The sequence below is a fragment of the Porites lutea genome, chromosome 12, assembly GCF_958299795.1.
Source record: "Porites lutea chromosome 12, jaPorLute2.1, whole genome shotgun sequence".
Taxonomy (NCBI): Eukaryota; Metazoa; Cnidaria; class Anthozoa; order Scleractinia; family Poritidae; genus Porites; species Porites lutea.
In genome coordinates, this window is record NC_133212.1 from 1,278,790 (window position 1) to 1,297,537 (window position 18,748).

Consider the following 18,748-nt stretch of genomic DNA (forward strand, 5'->3'; position numbering starts at 1 on the left):
TAATGTTATACATATATACAATAAATCTTCTATTAAGCTCCCCCTCTTAACTGAGCCCCCTCTCCCTAATAAGCCCCCCCGCCCCCTTTCAGGGAAAGAAAGCTAATAAGCCAACTTCTCTTTTATTTTTTTGTTCATGGTTGGTTATGTAATTTTAAAGGACTGTTCATACCTGTTTGGCGCGAAATTCCGCACCGATCGAAAATTCTACGGTGACGTCACGATAATGGACCAGTAGGACAGTGAGTGATACTTCACGTCGCTCCCGACGCAGCTTATGCCTGCGTGAATGTATAATATGATTCAAATCCATTCAGGCGAAACAAGTCGACCTTGGGACTTCGTCGCTCGTTCGGTCGCTGCGCGACCTGATGCATTTAAGCTCGCTTCGATCACTTTTAAGAACGAAATTATGAGAGGTCGACTTGTTACAAGTCCAGTACTTAACTTGGACGTTCATTGTCGTGTTAACGGAAGCATGATCATATAAGTTTTCTTAAACCCTGTGTAGACTGGTCTCGCCGGAGATTGAATTCGGGCCTTTCCCTCAGAAAACCTACGGGCAACTTTGTCCTATCCCTCGGTTAGTTAAGTCAGACGTACGCTGCTTATCTTGCACTTTAACCAGTCCCTCCCCCGTTAGTTTCGTCGATATGGGCAAGTTGTTAGGATGTGCGTTGTTAACAACGAGCCCTGACATTAGTTTCACAAGAAATTGGTTGATGGACCTAAACTATGCGTCTTACTGTGATAACATTATCAGTTGCAAGCCATACTGCTGGGAAATAGGTGTTTAACCCTTAAAGCATTAACAGTGACCAAAAAATAAGTTCTCCTTACAGTAATACTACCCAATCAAACAAAGGCCACGAGAAAAAGGAAATAATGAAAGGGTAAAGAAGGTCGTGATAGCTGAACAAATTCTCCTTACCTGTACCATAGGAAAGGTATGGAGATTTCTTTAGAGAATATGCATGTTGATATAAAAATGTTTCCCTGTTTTTTCGTGTCTAGGCACAGAGACTGTGTAAAACACATTGCTATTAATCGAGGACCCAACGGTGGCTTTGGATTTGCGGCAAATTATACCACTCACGTGACATTAGAAGACCTTGTGCGTCACTACAACACAACATCTTTACAAATTCACAATAGTGAACTCGATACTACCCTGATGTACCCAGTTGGGGACCTTAACTAGTCTCTATTAAGGATAGGTACTTAAATAGTTTATTTCAAAATTAAGACCCAGAATTTTAAGATGTGATAAATTTTGACCAGATCAAAGCTAGAAAATAAGCCCTTTCCATAAGACGAAATATTAATTTTTATTAGGGTAAAACTGTTTAAGTTGTAGGAAAAAAAAGACTACCCAGGTATGCATTAGGCGTTATTGGCCAAGGAAGTCTGTTCTTCATATCTATGTGCTTCCACCTTTTAAGAAGCTTTGAAGATCTTACGCTAAGAGTATTCCTCTGTTTCTAGTTTGCTGCAATGTGCTTAAGTTCTTAAATATATTCCTGCAACAGTTGGTTCGGCCTAACGGAAGGCTTCTATATTTTGGCCGTGGGGGGAGGGGGGAGGGGTAATTAGAACTATTTTTGAAAGCTTTCCAAAGTTAGGTGCACGTATCTGACGAAATTGGGTGAAAAATTAGACTGCATTCTTGTAAAAAATGCGTTTCAGTTGTTTGATTGTTGTCCGTTGTCAGTTGAAAACTCTTTGCTTTTTATACAGGAATGATCCGGTCCAGCAGCTGGAAGGTCAGTTAGTTCCGAAATAGAAAAAAATTAACCCGCGACTGGGTTTACTTTTTCAGTTTATAGACTGTTTTGACTTTAACCTCGGGTTAACTCAACGAAGTTTTAGAGAGAGGCTTAAGTATTTTCTAATTTCAAATTGCACCGTTTGTAGACGAAAAATTGTGTTTTTAATTTCGTAGTTGACCGTTTCCCGACCATCCTGGACCTGTTATGTTGTAGGTTTCTGAATCTGTATAAAGCAAAGTGGTACATGAAAGTCTGTTGTCGCAGGATAGCCGGGCCAGAGAGAGTATCCTTCGACAATTTTGATCCTTATTAGTAAATTATTGTAAGTTTTGTGCGTAGTTGTATTTTTTCTGGTTGTAAGTTACTGAATATAGAAGATACAATACCGTAAAATTCCGGAAAAAAGCCCCTCCATGTATAAGCCCCTCAAAATATAAGCCCCCCAAAATCGTAACGCAAAAACCCTCCGTTAAATCGCCCCTCCGAATATAAGCCTCCCGGGGGGTTTGTACTTGGAATTTGCCCTCGAATACAAAGTAAAACAAAGCAAAAATGGTAAATTTCCTTTCCACTACAAGTTAGCCCAACCGATTTTATAACGCAAATTTCCCTCCGTCCATAAGCCCCTCCCAATATAGGCCCCTCCAAAAATAAGCCCCTGAAAAAGGGCCTTTGAAAAATATAAGCCCCGGGGCTTTTTTTCGGAATTTTACGGTATTTGTTTGGTTTTTACTTAAAAGTCGTCCGTTAAGCTTGATTGTCGAACGTCCCGATGCTTATCGGGCCTTGAACTTGCTGTTGCTGCGGTACATTCAAGTTCGAGGTTTTAATAGTTCTGCAGATAACAGGATAAAATTGGACAATTACCACAACAAAATGGACTTGTTTGTTGGCTAGGGCCAGCGAATTTGTTCTTTAGATTTTTATTTGAATAATTTAATTTCGGGCCCGAAAATAAAACTGGGACTTTCGAGAAACGGGCCCCAGTTAAGAATGGGGAGCATTACGTGTTTGAACTTTGAACACACGAGTTTCGAAGATTGCACGTGAGTATTTAACTTAACGGAGAATGACTACGTAATGACTAATGTAGCTATAAATTTTATTAAATTTTTTCTAGAAAGGTTCCTGATATTTTATACATCGCTGTTGTTGTTTGCAACTCTGTCTTTCTTCTGATTGGTCCTACTTTTGAGTGGCGTAATGCTTTAATAACGTTTACGCATACGCGGAAAACTTGAGCGCTTGCTCTTTGATTTACTTGCTCTTAGTGGCTGGGTTAACAGCAAGAGCTTTTTAGCATTTGCAGCCTAAGAGGCCTGTTAAATTAGTATGAAGTTTCGTTCGTTAGGGGTAATCTATTGTGCAAAAGTTGTGTGAATGGATGTTTATAAACTTTCCCGTCTTGGACGTTGCTTTCCTTTTAACTTCGTGATTATTAATTCTATATTATCTTTACCCATTGGCTTGATAACTTATTGTTACTGAAAGCAGAGATTTCAAGTCTCTCTAGACGATCTTTATCACGATAAATGATTCTGCAGTATTTTGTGGATGTTAGGATTTCGAATTCTTTAATGAGATTAAAGTTTATGGTTTAAAGAGATCTGTTTATAGTGTTTTGCTTCAGTCTGTAGCCGTATATTGGGTAGAAAATGTGCAAAAGCGAACATTGTGGTGGGATTTTTTTTTGCGTCGCCTTAATTCGGCTGACCTGTTATTGTCTCTCCATACTCGTCCCTAGCCTCCTCTTATCATTTGTACGCGGTCGTGAGGTCATTTAAGGTTTTTAAGGTTTTCTACGAAGGGAATGACGGTCGACCAGAAGGAAGGAAAGAAAAAGGGCTGGAGAGTCTTCTCCTCTTGCCATCACTCCTTGCGGGTCTTCCTATCCCGTCCTGACTCCTGTTCGTTCTGCGCTCCTTACCCTCTCTCCCCAAACACCTTCCTTTTCCCCCTTACTCCCCGCCCCTACCCCTGCAGTGACGCGTGCTACCCAAGCCAGCGCTCCTTATGAAAAACGACGCGAAAACCTCACGGTACGGTATTTTTTAGACACTAGGCGTTTCCGTATTAGTAACTTGTATTTTGTTTCACCAGTTATTTAACCTATTTCGAATCTTGTAACAAAATATATATTTAATTAAGTAGTATTTGCTTTGTACGTTATAAATATAAGCTTAAATAAAATTTTTTTGTTGTATTCTAATAGATAAATGTAAACTATAAAAGTAATCTATATATTAAAACTTATCCAACAGAATATAGTCATCCAAAAAGTAACGGTATAAATTACTGATATTTACATTTAATATTTACAAATAAAATTAAAAAAACATCTCAAAGTTGCAAACACTAATAAGCTTGTCAGAACCAACATGAGGAATCTGTTTGAACAGGCTAAAAAAATTAATAGTCGTACGGTGTTACAATGTAAACCAAACGAATAAGTAAAAAATCTCTCCTGATGTAAAATTTCAAAGAAATAGAATACGTATTTTTTTGTAAACTTTCCCGGCGATGGTAAGTTTTGAACACGCAATAATGGAAAAATATTGGAAAACCTTTTGTCTTCTCCACACGTCTTCACATTAAATTAAGATAGTAAAAAAGCTCCATTCATATTGTGAATAAATTAATAAAAGTGCTTCTTTTCTCTATCCCGTTGCCTAGTAAAGCATTCCAATCTCCGGCAGTGCAGAAGTCCTTTCCAGTTTCCAGATACATCTTTCAATGTATTTGCTGTTACGGAAGCCAATCGAGCGCTTACAGGCGTCCAGACGTGTGGTGCGTTTTGATTGGTTTGCTAGTGTCACATGGTGCAGATGCACCAATCACTGCACACCACGCAGAAGGCCGGTGAAACCGTATTCATTCACATGGTTGCTTGTCACAGCTACGAATTTCATTTCTTAGTTTTGCTGGACCTGAAATTGGTTGGGTTTTTTCCTTTATAAATTATGGCGTTGGGCCGCTTAGTTTTCTTAGCCTTAGTCTCTTGCATTTTAGCAGAAGACCCAAAGATCTACTTTGTAGAGAAATTTGAAGGTGAACTATTGTTGATTTTTTCGTACCTTGATCTTCTCGCAGCATGGACTGATTTTTCTCTGTCTTTCACAGACGAAAGTTATACAGATAGATGGGTCGAATCAACTTTTAAAGGAAGTGATGCTGGGAAATTCAAGTGGACTGCTGGAAAATTCTACAACGACGCCGATCTAGACAAAGGTAAAAATATATATTTCTATCTAAACTGTTACTTTCTGGAATTTATAAGCTTACTCCGAGATCTACTTGCTCAGCGGTGAACTGTTCGATTAATTATTTTTGTAAATGCCAGCAGAAACAGCAATTTTCTCACCATGCAGACAGTATAACAAGAATATTTTGATTGTGAACAGGTATTCAAACAAGCGAGGACGCTAAATTTTACGGTATTTCTGCCAAGTTCGAGGAGGGCTTTTCAAATGAAGGGAAAACTCTCGTCATTCAGTTTCAAGTTAAACACGAACAAAACATAGATTGTGGTGGAGGCTACGTCAAGGTGTGTTTTCTGATAGAAACTGTTGTTAATTCCTCTTTCAAATATTGTTTTCTTGTTACGTTGTACATATTGTTTAACAAAATTAATGATAGTGTTATTTTATTTTCAAGTTAACAGAATTTAAACTATTGAGATATAAACATGCGGGTTAGTTAGGGCCTTCTCAAGAACTTGTTTATTGACTTGCTGATTTTGGCTTTTTATCTTACTTTTTCAGATTTATGACAGCAAAGTCGATCAGAAACAAATTCATGGAGATACACCCTACCATATCATGTTTGGTAAGTTGGCTTTATGTTGTTATTGGATCTTATATTGTCTTTAGTGCTTATTGTTTCGTTGAAAGTAGCCATTCACATGCTAATTAATGTTGCTTGTTGTTGATTCTCTTGTTAGGACCTGATATCTGCGGTCCAGGTACCAAAAAAGTCCATGTGATCTTCAGCTATAAAGGAAAGAACTTACTTACCAAGAAAGACATCAGGTGCAAGGTGAAGATTTAGAAAAAATGTAAAAGGGGAACATTTTAGGAGAGAGAGGAAGTCATGAGATGTTTAAACTCCTCTGACTTTTTAATAAGCCCTTTTAGAGAATTGAAGTTTTCACAGGCTCTTACTGGAGACAAAAGCAAGGGAGATTTCATAATACCAAGTATCAAGTTCTTAATAATTGCTCATGACCACTCTGATTAATAAAGCAGTGATAAAACAAGGAGAATTTTAATACTGATCATTCTTAGGACTTTAGGAGTTAACAGGTGTTCAGAAGTACAGTGGACCCTGGATCTGACAAACCTATTCTTTATAAAAAAAAAAACCCTGTTAGGATTTTGCAGCTTTACCTGAATTTCGTGGCACCATGCTTGCGCAAAATATCGGAAGCCCTGCTAAAGGTAAAGGGAAAAAGGACTTCCTGAGTGCTGCAGGTTAACCCAACATTAGTTCCTTTGATATTAAGGTCAAGAAAATAAAAAGCTTGACTGTGATATTAAGGATGAAATTAAGATGCGTTTTTTACTAACACAATCCTTTATTTCAGGATGATGAATTCACCCATCTCTACACACTGATTGTCAAACCCGATAACACCTATGAAGTGCGTATCGATGGCTCCAAAGTGGAGAGTGGTGATCTTGAAGCTGACTGGGACTTCCTGCCACCCAAGAAGATCAAGGACCCCGAGGCCAAGAAACCTGAAGATTGGGACGACAAAAAGAAAATTGATGATCCTGAAGACAAGAAGCCTGAGGTGTGATTTTAATGTGACCATATAGTACAACTACAGTAGTCTTTTTGGTGGGAAGCTAGGGAATGGGTGTAAGGCAAATAGGTTAAATTTTGTTTCATCCCAGGAAGTTCTCAAGGTGGCTTCAGTTCCAAGTTGCCCAGAGATAAGGTTTTAGTTTAGTACGATCCTTTCATATGACTTAGAGGTGTGAATGAAATTGGTCATTGCCCTTTAAAGTATGCCTAATGAGCGACAAAATTCAGTAAGTGTAGTCAATCATGATGACCTGGCAGCACAAATATATAAGGCTACTATTTTGTAGCTAAAGATTTCTAAAGTACTGCAAGCCTCACAACTTCGATATCCCTGACTAAAATGGTCACCTGGTCAGACCAACCTCCTTTGTAAAATCTTAAAGAAAAATTATCTGCAGTTCTGAAACTGCAACAAGTTATCCTTTTAGACTCGTAATTTCTGTTGCTTGGAAATGTGTAGGACTGGGATAAACCTCAAAACATCCCTGACCCTGACGCGAAGAAACCAGATGACTGGGATGATGAAATTGATGGTGAATGGGAACCACCAATGATCGACAACCCAGACTACAAGGTTGGTAGAAACTGTCTTCCACAAAGTGTCACAAAATAATCAGTATTCCGTATATTTTGTTTACCATCTTAAGAGTATGTATTGTGGGTAACATACATGATAACTGTAGAAACTTTTGTCAGCAAAGTGTCACTGAAAATAATTAGTATTCCTTTCATTTTGTTTACCATCTAAAGAGTTTCTAGTGGGTAATATACACGATAACTGAAATAAAGGAATATACTGCAATGTGGATACGTGTGCTGTCTTGGTTCAAATTCCGTTTAATTTTCACAACAGAAGTAAAATTTATGTTTTCTTTGCCATGTTTGTCTGCCCTCTTACAGGTAACTGCCAACTTAGATTGTTTACATGTGATTTTAAAAGAACTGTTACTTTAACAACATTAAGTTCTTTAAAGAATTTAGGGAAAAGGGAGGCTTGTACTCTTCTGTGCCATGAATACCAATGGCTCCTGTAAGAAAAAGCCCCAGTGGTTTGTGTCACATCAGAGTGTCTTTTTTAGTTGGAATAAGTGTCACCAAAGAACAAGAAAATCATTTACAACACTTTAGACTGTTATTGATCAAGTGCCATCTTCTCTTACATAACATTTCTTTGTTATTAATTTTAGGGAGAATGGAAACCTAAGCAAATTGACAATCCCAACTACAAAGGAGAATGGATTCATCCAGAAATAGATAACCCTGAGTATGAAGCAGATGATGCACTCTATAAATATGATGATATTGGTGCCATTGGTTTTGATCTTTGGCAGGTAAGAACAAGAAAACCACATTACACCTTCCCTTTTCTCATAGAAAATTCTGTTTTGTACAGTTTCAAGTCATACAGCTTGGGAACTACATAAGTGTTAAACCTAATGCCAGTGAGCCAAATCGTTTCTTCTTGCTCAATAGCATTAGGTTCAACACGTGTGAAGTTTGACATTTGACCCTGGCTTAACCCTTTCACTACTACAGGCTTTTGGCCCCCAACCCCCCATCTTCCTGAACAATTATCAAGGAGCTAAGATGGCTGTGATACTTAATCAAAACATGCATGCTCAGTAGATTTCAGAGCCTTGTTTCACACAATTAACTACACAGACATGAAGCCAAGAAGTCATTGTATAAGTCTAAACAATTAATAAAGATAACTATCCCTGCATTCACAAGATATTTAAGATAAAATCACAAGTAACGAAAAAAAATTCAAATTTGCCGCCATTTGCAGTTCCTATTGTCAGACTTTGAATGAGAATTTCTTTGTAATCCATCACAATATGGCTTACTTTTTTACAGCAAAACAAGGGAAATTGTTAGAATATAACAAATATGCCAGATTTGTGTTCGCAAAGCCAGTTTTATGACTGTGTAAGACTAAGGCATTATCATAGCCTGTTCGGCATAGTGCCACGTTGCAAAATGCTATATCCGTATCTTGTTTCCACTTTGCAGTGTTGTAGCCCTTGAGTGTTCTTCGCCCTGTTTATGCACTGTACACATTTCCTTTTTCTGCCCTCCATACAAGCTGAAACATATTGATTTGAGGGTACAGCATGGTTCAGTTTGGAATCTTGTTCCACCTATGCTTTCGCTTTCATTGCAATAAACAATCGATCGTTGGTGTGCGAGGTCAAGTTTGAAATCAAGTGTTTTGCGCTTCGATCCAATGCGTTCCGATTCAAGAACAAAAGCATTACAAACAAATACATAAAAGAGGAACCAAAATATGTATCTATACCCCTTTTTTGACTGCTACCCCAAACAAATAAATAGAACGAAGCTGATCAACACGATCCACGCCGCCCATGCGAGAAGTGTAAACATCTGAAATTGAAACTCTCGGGTTTATCACTTGCGGTTGAGTTGTTGTCGCTTTTACTGTCTTCAGACTCACTTTCGCCGCTTTCCTCCTTAGAAAATTCTTACACTTCAATGTCAGATAAGTCTGCATCAACATTCACATCACTAAAACTTAAATTACTCTTACTATCATCGTCAGAACCAAAAATCGCATTGATTCGGCGGCGGCCATATTGACAAACAAAGATAAAATACAAGCCTAAAGCACGTTCAAATCTACTGAATATCTATAATTATATTATAACTACCGAACTAAGTTCTTTTAAAATCAAATAGACAAATGAAGGAAATGCTCAACCATCTGTCTTTTGGTGTGTTTTATGGCATAAGAGAAATCCAGTGTACGAATCCTGTGCGAAGGTTCACGCACGTACGTCTTGGAGCGAAGCCAAACTTCGGCCCTTCACTACTCGCATCATGCAATAGTTTTGTATGCGCACTTCTCGTGATTTGATTGGTTTATGCCTGCCCATAACAATGGAACAATAAATATTGACAAAGACTGCCTTACCTAGGGTGTACAGCGCATTTTTTTGCACCCTTTTCTCGTGGCCGCTTTTGGCCGCTCTAGGAAAAATGTGGCCATTTCCGGCCGGCCGCTTTTGGCCGCTTTAGTAGTGAAAGGGTTAAGTGATTTTGTGATCCTATGTATAATTGTCCTTTTGTTTTGAAAAGTAAACATGAGGCAGTTTGAAAGTGAATCTTAAACTTAGGTTAGTACAAGTCACTAATGAGGCTGTTTCTATGTGCTTCTTCAATATTGTCATATGGCTACAAGGCTTTGAAAGTAAAGTGTGTGTGTGTGACGGGCGGCGGTAGCGGGGGGGGGGTGATCTTCCCATAAATGCAAGATGAACAGAAATCTAATGAGCCTCCCATGCAGACATTCTTAGAGCCTTGTCATGCATTCTTTATTCGCAAGGATGGAACATCTGATGAAGCCTTCAGAACACTGCAAGGGAGGCTAAAATCCAACTCAAATTTGAGAAAAGGATCTTTCTGTATGTACCATCACAAACCAATGACAGTTAGCCCTCTTGGGAGCAGTACTGTGTTGATTCTCTTGTTTTGCATAATTTGTTGAAGTACATACAGACAGAACAATGTATGTACATCTCCCTCTCTCACGACAAAATTGTGTGTAATAAAAGTCTTAACTTGGCTTACATTGAGCAGTATCTGGCCTCTGTTTGATATAACTCCAATTATTCCATCGTTTACTTACACTTGCTTTGTTTTTTGTTTTTAACAGGTTAAATCAGGAACTATTTTTGACAACATTCTAGTAACAGATTCAGTTGAGTATGCTGAGAGTTTTGCTAAGGAAACTTTTGACAAAACCAAAGAAGGTGAAAAGAAAATGAAGGATGAGCAAGATGAGAAAGAACGCAAAGAACGGGAGGAAGAAGAAAAGAAACAGAAGGAGGAAGAATCGAAAAAGAAAGCTGAGGAGGAGGATGAGGAAGAGGAGGAAGAAGAAGAGGTGAGAATAACAAAATTAGCGTTATTAAAACTTTTAGCAAGATCTCGGTGAATGACATGACCACTGTCAGGAAAGGTTTGCATTTAACTCTTACACACCCAGAAGAGGTTTAAGTGAAACATGTCAAAATGGTCAAATCTCATTTTGCAAAATGCTGGGAAACTAATAGCACCATGTGAAAATACTGCTGAAGAGAAGTAATTTGAATGGTCGCATCATAGGATTTCATCCAGAGACTGGAAACTTAGAACCAGATGGTTAAGATGAATTCCAAGTAGGAATACATGGAGTTCCAGACAATGTTTTGGATAAAATAGTTTCCACCAAGATAAACATGTTTTCTTAGTGATAACCAGTAATTGTGTTGAACACCTTCAACATTGCATATCAATTTAAAGAGGGGGATAGGTAGCCTGAATTTCAGACATATCTTCTAGTCATCTGAAATTCCGACTAGGGGATAGAATGTGCCTGTAAAATTAATTATGTGCGTAAACATTAGAATTTGGGCCAGGTTGTTAGACAGTGTGATGTTTAGGCCTCATTATGGTTATAGTAAACCTACTACCTAACAAGTCTAAAGTAATAGTTAGCCTGTACTGAGGTAATACATTATATCATTTTTACAAGGAGGAAGAGGGCAAGGATACCGAAGAGAAAACAGAGGAGGAAGCTAAAGAAGAAGAAAAGCCATCTGAAGAAACTGCCACCGAAGAAGAGGAAGAAGATAAAACAACAGAAGAAGCAACACCCAAAGATGAACTTTAATCGAATTGATGCAGCTAGGCATTTTTAATGAAAACAAAAGACTTTCTCTATAGAACACTTCACATCATTCAGCATTTGACCTTGTTAAGGTGATATAAGGATATTATTATTGCTCAAATGGCTGGAATAATGTGAAAGATGTAGGCCTTTCTCATAAGATACATTTTAATCTGGCTTTTAGAATAAACACTTTTGTGTTTATTACATTGCTATTTAATTATCGTAACTCTCTCTAATGCTCTATTTTATCTTAGAGATAAGGTCCTTCCATCCACATTTTGTTTCTCAATGTAGTCCTTCAAGCAAAAGACTTTGTTCACTAGTGCTAATTTAATTTTTCTCTTTAGTAAAAAAAAAAAAAGAATAATAAACCACTCTTTTTGTAACTCTTGTAGTTCCTATCCGTTGACATCATTTTTTAATAGTGGTGGTCAGTGGTTTAATGTCGCCACCCATGGTGTTGTGGTTTAATCAAAGTTATTATTATAGATAACCATACCTAGAAACGAGGGAAAATAAAAATAGCAACCAAGGATTGAATTGGAGTTCATAAACTTATTTTTATTGATTCCAAGAAGGCTGTATAATAATCCATATACAGAAGAGAGGCCCTTTTTGGGTAAAACGACATGGCCTTGTAACAGTGACATGCGACTAGATGAGGTGGTGACAAATGATGTAAAGATGGGTTGAATACCAACAGAGACATGGCCTACTCCTCAAAAAACGAAACAAACTCGTTTCGATATTCATTTAGAGGGCCTATATGAGCCAGGGGCTATTTCTGTAATAAAGTATTATTTAGAATGCAAAATCCTTAAAAATAATAATGTAAGTTGATTTTGTCAAAAATGCATTAACTTCTCCTCTTAATATTTAGCACTAACTTTTCCAGTCTGGGTGGTGTAAATGACAAATCATACAATTCAATTCGCCAATTCCTTTTTGGCAATGTCCGACACACTCTCTACAAACTTAAAGTAGTTATACTTGATATCATATTCCATATCATACCAAAAGTTTATAGCAATACATCCATGTGACTGTTGTACATGGTGAAACCATAAGGAGGGTAGATAAAGCATCTCGCCAGCATTCACTGTGCACGTCACAGGAGAAGTATTACCATACATAGGATACTTCTCAAGATCGGGGTTTAAGGGATCAATAGCGATCCATGGCACTTTAGCCAAAGGCGGAAGTTCTGTAAAGTGATTTTCAGATCTTTCGTCAACGATCTCAAAATTTCCATTATCTGTTTCTTTGAATCTAGCAGGTGTGTAAAGTTCATATGGAATCATTGGAAGGTCAGTTGGAGGCAATAGTGTAAACGTCTTGCTACCTGAAATCACGCAGTATAAGTTCTCATAGTGATCTTTATGCATTGAAGTGATGGCTCTTTTGTCTCCCATCCAAAAGTTTACAGCATCAGGATTTTTACCAAAAGCTTCCGTTGCCCAGGGAATATCGGAAGCTGCTTCAGCGCACAATTCCTGAAATTCGTCAGTTAAATTAGAATTTTGTTTCTGAACGTAAAAGATCCCTCGATCTTGAATTTTCCCTTCTAGGATGTCCAAGAATTTGGAAAACTTCGTCTTGCGTTCCTCTGGCTTAACGAACTTGTTTCCTACAACAGCATCAGCATAGCCATTTGGTGTCACGGAGACGGTCACCGTTCTGTCCCCTATTTTCTGTCGTAAGTAATCGTTATTCCATTTCTCAATCGCTGGCCAATCGTTGAATGCGTTCTGGATTATAACGGGAATATTTGGGTTTACCCAATTTCTCAAAAACTCTAATGGACTAGGAGCTTTTTGAAGCCTTGGCACCTTCGAACTCAAATAAAGTTCTCTTGCCTCGAAAGATAAAGTTTCAAGAGCTTCGAACAAGGTATTTGCAGAGGTCATTTTTCCACGAAAAGTATAAAAAGTTTTGTTAAAATCGGTAATCGCACAGCTGAAATCTTTCCAGTTTGGCCGCCATTATGGTTTTTAACAGCGCGCGGCTGCTAAGCCTCGTACCCAGGAATGCTCTTTTTTTTGCAGTACTTGTTTCCGACAGTTAACTTTGGAGCAACTTTGGGGCGGTCTTCTTTGCAATTTTGCTAAATTTTAACATGCTTTTGATTCTTTCTGAAGAGCAAAAGGAACATTTAAAGTTCCTAGTATCTTTAGAAATCGATGTCGTCCTTGAATTTGCACGGATATCTCTGGATTCTATTCTGAAAGGCTCAACGAATCCAAAGCTCTTCCAAACCGCTGCTCAAAAACTTGGGGTAGAGGCGAGTACTGTGAAGAATGGTATCAACGGCTTGCAGCATGTTTTCACGGAAAGTTCTCGCTTAATGATTGGTGAAATAGACTTTCAAGATTCCATTATGACCCTGGGTTTTTCAGAAGAAGTGATCGGAGCGTTGTTGAAGATGTACTTGGCAAACCGCAAGGAGATAAGGAACATTCTCGGGGAAATGAGTTTCGGAATTCCCCACTATCATGATCTGGAGTGGAGATTTGATGTAGAGTTGGCCAGCCGATCTCTTCAACATCAAACGAATCCTGTTGTGATAATGAGACTGCATACAAAGGAAGGAGAGAAGAAGTCTGCTGATATTCTACAGACCGACCCTGTCAATTTAATTCACCTTACTTCAGAGCTGGAAAATGCAATGCAGGAAATGAAGACTGCCCACTGCAGAAGAATTGTCAGGAATATAAAGTAAACAGACACAAGTGTAAATACATGCAAGCTTTTGACTTTGTGACGATGATAATGATGATGATGATGATGATGACAATGATGATGATGATGATGTTGATGGTGCCAAGGATGTTGATGATAATGATGATAGTGATGAAGTAGCTGATAATGTTGATGACAAAATGACAAAGGTGATGAGGATGGTGATGTACCACATTCTCGGAACAAAGCCTTTCAGGAGCAGTGAAATAGCAGTTGAACAAAGGAAAAATTTTGTCAGTGGAAAGAAAGAGGGGATACCCACGAGAGGAGTAATTTTTTTTATCATCATGTACCTTGCACAGCCTATTATTGCCCCCCCTTAAGAAACACTTTGAACAGCCGAATAACAGTGATGTTGATACTGCTGATAACCATAATTATTGTTAGGCTTTGTTCGTAATGATGTTGATACTCCTTTTAACTTGAAGTTAAAATGGGAATGGAAATGTCATTTTCAATGAAATTTCTTCAGTTATCTTTATTCTGAAATAGTTGAAACCACCTTGTACAGCTAGGTAAACAGCACCACACAAAAAACTGTGATCCAACAATGGAAACCTATCTATACAGCTGGCATTTACTTCATGTACTGGACACAGATGACGTAAAAGAAAAGAACAAAAACCATGAAACAATACCAAGCAGATTTTTCCCTGAACAGAAAACAGAGAGGTCTTTTCTTTTACGTCATCTGTGTGCAGTACACAAAGTTTTGACCCTACTACTTGGCAGTAAAATATAAATGCGACTAGCATTTCTTTAGTCAACCATATTAACCCTTTAAGTCCCAATGGTGACCAACATCAATTTTCTCCTAACAATATCCATACAATGTCAAGAGATAAGGTTATCAGAATTGATAAAAAGATCACCAAAGTGAAATTGGATTGATCTTTTATAAATTCTCTCAACACATTCTTTAAAGAAATGTATGGAGGTTAGTTTGGAGAATTTGTATGTGGATATTGGGGCTTAAAGGGTTAAGACCTTAAATTTCATACTTAAAAATATTTTATGTACATAGGTTTTCCTTTCTATCAAGAATAGTGCTGAAACTTGGCAAACCACTGTTCTTTATTCATCCCGCATAAAGAAACATTACTGATAGTTAAGCACAAAATAGGTACACAGACCAAAGCAAAATAATTTCTCTTATCTTGCTTCACATTTGCCTGGTGCTTGATCACATCCTACGCTTAGAACTTGGCTCAATAATATTTTTGTTACACAGGCTATGGGAATATTTATTGATACTATGATTAGATTTGGGGGCAAGAAATTTGTCTTTGTACCCTGAAAAGTGATTAGCCTGTAATCACTTTTCAATTTCTGGATTATACTATTACCATTGTTAATTGTCTTACAGCTTGTACTTTGTTTATTACCTAGACCTAGAGTAATCAAAATATAGAGAAAATAGTTTAAAAAGTAGTACACAAAATTAAATAATTGAAATAACATGAAGTCAAACTCCAAGCAGTGTGTATAAATTCATTAGTGTGCTATTTTGGAAACTCCCATGTAGGAGTCAATAAATTGCACTTAAAGTTAGTTACAATAAAACACAACATTAATATTTTATATTACATTCTGTGTGGTACAGAGTGTAGGCACATCTAAGAGACAAGGCAAACATTTCACCTTCAGGTTCAAGACTCTATGTTTTGTAAGGAGGGGATCCCAGGGTTGTCCACAAAAATTTAAGTAGAAGGAAAAAGCATAAAGTTGGCAGCAACTAAGGTGCATCTTTCACATAGCACAACTGTGTTTCTAAGTGACTACCGCAGTCATAAACTGCTGAAAATATTGTCAGCCACCTTAAACTATTTTTACACCAAGCTTATGTTAATAGCAATTTGCTTTTTTGCTAAATACCCTTGCAACATGGAACTTGACCTTTCACAACCTTTATTTATAAAATAACTATAATGGTACACACGTTCTGACTGGTTAAAAATCTATGGTTTATTGTGCCAGTAAACTCACAGAAAACTTAAAGTTATTTTATAAAAGCAATAGACCACACTTCCCATGGACTTACTGGCGTGATAACCCACTTAGGATATTGGAAGAACACTCCAAAAGCTTGCAAATCACTCGCCTTCGGCTCTTCGGCTCAATTTGTGAGAAGTTAAATAAAGTTGTGGATGGAAATTAAAATTCTGAACAAGCACTCATCAACCTGTCAGGAACCACGCCTAGCAAAACTTCTACACAGCAGGAAGATAAGGAAAGCCTCCTGCATGGCCCTTATTAGTTTCTTTAGTTTAGTATTTTTCACTTAAAACAAGAACACTCTTAAAGCAGCATTCACTCTTGCTTAGAGATTAAATCGAAAAATGAGGAGGAGATTAATTCTACTCGAAACAGGAGGTTTTTTACTTTCTTCTTGATCTATGTTCGTACTTTTTATTTGTTTACGAATTGATTTAATAAAAATGTTAGCGACGACTGGAAATACTTCTGCAGTCGCAGGCTATACGTGTGTATAAATACACGAAAATTCAAGGGCCTCGATTGTAGACAAATTACCATCATTGCCAGAGATCAAAGAGTGATTTACATGGCACGTCATTTCAATCATTGCTGAAAATAAACCGCATGCTCATCACAAGACCCATTTGCATACAATGAAAGTTTACAACACCTGACCATCGAAGGTTTGCTAATTGAGATTCTTATTTTTTTTTCGACCACTCAGTAGTGTTCACTTGTTCCAAAATAATCAACGCTTTGAAGCGATAGAATTCGTGGACTGACAGGTTTCGGAAAAGCTCTAAATTTAATCTTTCCTAAGTTTTCTTCGTAAAACATACATGGCTTCAATCACGCAATGATTCTTAGTCCCAGTTTCCATGGTCTCCACATGGAAAGCCTGGCACAATGCCCCCCCTTTTGTGTCCTAATTAATATGACTAAAAACGCATTGCAGATTATGAGTCTCGCTGCTTATGCAAGCGAGGCTAATAACAGAGAAGGAAAAACTGGGAATAAGCCCATTTAAACTTGACTTTTCTAATTACACCCTCACATGCTAGTAACAGTTGTTTTTTTTAGTGATTTAGTCACGTTCTTCATCTGACTTCTCATCCATTTCCATGCTCACATCATTATCCTGTTTCACTTCTACACGTGCAGCCTCTAAAGTAAGCTGTTCAAGAGTTTCACCAAGCATGTGAACACTAAAAGTGTCCTCTCGCTGAATGCCAACTGCCTTGTGAAAGTAGCCGATAGCTTCATGATGATTTCCCAGAAGACTATAAACAAATCCTATAGCAGAGTAGGTAGATGCTTTGTTTGGAACTAAAATGAGAGCCTGTTTATGATACCGCAAAGCTTCTTGGTATCGCTCCAGTTTGCGGCAAGCATGGCCCAGGTTATTGAGCAAAGTTTCCCAGGTTTCTGCCAGGGCTTCTCCACTGTTACCCTGTGCTTTCTGGAGAGCTTCTTTGAAATACTTCTCAGCAGCAACATAATCTCCATTTTGGAAAGCAATCACCCCCATTTCCTGTTTAACGAATGGATCATCTGGTGAAAGAGCCAAAGCCTGCAGAAAGAACCTTTCAGCCAGCTTAGCATTATTGGTCTTGCCATACTCAAGGCCAATGTACAGAAGTGGCAGATGACATCGAGGCATCAACTTAGAGGCAATGAAGTATGCTGCCATTGCCTGGTCATGCTCACCTTCCGCGGCAAAAGAATGACCAAATGCAAGCCATGCTGGGCCATAAACCCGTTCCAGACTTGTAGCTTTGCTAAAATACCTGCGTGCCTGTTCGTACTTTTCAATGACATAGTAATAGCAGCCCACAGCATACCAAGCGACTGCCCTCTGTGGATAATTGTCGACCAGTTTGTGTCCAAGAAAGAACAGCTCATTTGTTTTCTTCAACTCCACCAGGCATGTAATATGAATGGGTAAGCAGGCCTCGTGATAGGGATCTGAACGGAGGACGGCAGAGGTCATCTTGAATGAAAGACTGTAACTGTAGTTGTAAAAGTGCCGCTCTGCCATTGCAGTGACTATGTCGAGGTTGTCATTCAGACTTTCCAAGCCAGGTGGAAGCTTGGGATCAATTGGCTTGTTATACTTCTTTGTTTTGCTCTCATATAAGAATTTTAGGAGGTCAACTTCTTCAGGCATGCACTGTTCTGAGAAGGGAAGAGAAATCAAAAGCGATCTTTCTTCTTTTTCAGTTAGCATGTGATGTGAAACAAGGAGATCAAACGCTTCAAAGCAATGCACGTCACTTCTTAAAGCGTCTTTGTAGGACTCTGTAGCCAAACTTCGGTTATCCATTGCTTCATAAACCGTGCCTTTTAGCAAGAAAACAGCACTTTCCAGTTTTTTTGTACCTCCAACAAAGCTTAACTCTGTAGGAAGTTCTTTATCCCCCGACTCTTTTTGCTCCGTTTCTAGGATCTCTAACGCTTCTTGCCACTGCTTCAGCTCAGCATGACATTTTGCAGCCAGATAACGACAGGCCAAGTTCGTCTGCACAACTCCTCTGCTCCTCAAGGAATGAGCGGCTCTTTGGAACTGGCCAGTCAAAAACAGTGTTTGAGCGAACCAGTAGATGTCTTGTATGTTTCCATTAGATAAGGAAACGGCTTTATCTGCCCAAAATAATGCTGTTTTATACAGATGCAGGTCGATATATTGACGAACGAGGTTTCGAAGCTGAGAAATATCAACCTTCCCGCCAGACGCCATCTTGGATTTTGTAAGAAAACCGCTTTCCTGTTAGGTGTTGGGTGCAAA

The 18,748-nt window shown here is 38.3% G+C and overlaps 5 protein-coding genes across 6 annotated transcripts in view; 3 read left to right on the forward strand and 2 right to left on the reverse strand.

The window, feature by feature from the left end:
• LOC140954045 (phosphatidylinositol 3-kinase regulatory subunit alpha-like) overlaps positions 1 to 1,226 on the forward strand; it is a 21,409-nt gene extending 20,183 nt beyond the window's left edge. Inside the window, exon 24 of the mRNA XM_073403442.1 lies at positions 1,015 to 1,226. Coding sequence (XP_073259543.1) covers positions 1,015 to 1,201 — 187 coding nt within the window. The 3' untranslated portion in view covers positions 1,202 to 1,226. The remainder of the gene's footprint in view (positions 1 to 1,014) is intronic.
• A 3,409-nt stretch (positions 1,227 to 4,635) lies between these two features.
• On the forward strand, positions 4,636 to 11,633 carry LOC140921155 (calreticulin-like). 2 transcript variants are annotated; one of them, XM_073371125.1, is made up of 10 exons: positions 4,636 to 4,817; positions 4,890 to 4,997; positions 5,171 to 5,313; positions 5,531 to 5,594; positions 5,710 to 5,804; positions 6,352 to 6,561; positions 7,036 to 7,149; positions 7,763 to 7,906; positions 10,249 to 10,479; positions 11,113 to 11,633. In XM_073371125.1, exons 1-10 carry the CDS (start codon positions 4,730 to 4,732, stop codon positions 11,245 to 11,247), a joined length of 1,332 nt encoding a protein of 443 aa, XP_073227226.1. In that variant the 5' UTR covers positions 4,636 to 4,729; the 3' UTR covers positions 11,248 to 11,633. The 2 variants fall into 2 exon arrangements, with proteins under 2 accessions (XP_073227226.1, XP_073227225.1); XM_073371124.1 differs by having other exon boundaries at positions 4,637 to 4,817; positions 11,110 to 11,633.
• On the reverse strand, positions 11,242 to 13,205 carry LOC140921156 (bifunctional peptidase and (3S)-lysyl hydroxylase Jmjd7-like). The gene has a single exon (XM_073371127.1). It carries the CDS (start codon positions 13,152 to 13,154, stop codon positions 12,174 to 12,176), a length of 981 nt encoding a protein of 326 aa, XP_073227228.1. The 5' UTR covers positions 13,155 to 13,205; the 3' UTR covers positions 11,242 to 12,173.
• A 121-nt stretch (positions 13,206 to 13,326) lies between these two features.
• LOC140921158 (COMM domain-containing protein 2-like) lies at positions 13,327 to 15,572 on the forward strand. The gene has a single exon (XM_073371128.1). It carries the CDS (start codon positions 13,364 to 13,366, stop codon positions 13,964 to 13,966), a length of 603 nt encoding a protein of 200 aa, XP_073227229.1. The 5' UTR covers positions 13,327 to 13,363; the 3' UTR covers positions 13,967 to 15,572.
• Positions 15,573 to 16,632: 1,060 nt separating this feature from the next.
• Positions 16,633 to 18,700, reverse strand: LOC140921285 (cell division cycle protein 16 homolog). Its single transcript, XM_073371275.1, has one exon. It carries the CDS (start codon positions 18,698 to 18,700, stop codon positions 17,048 to 17,050), a length of 1,653 nt encoding a protein of 550 aa, XP_073227376.1. The 3' UTR covers positions 16,633 to 17,047.
• Between the last annotated feature and the right edge of the window lie 48 nt (positions 18,701 to 18,748).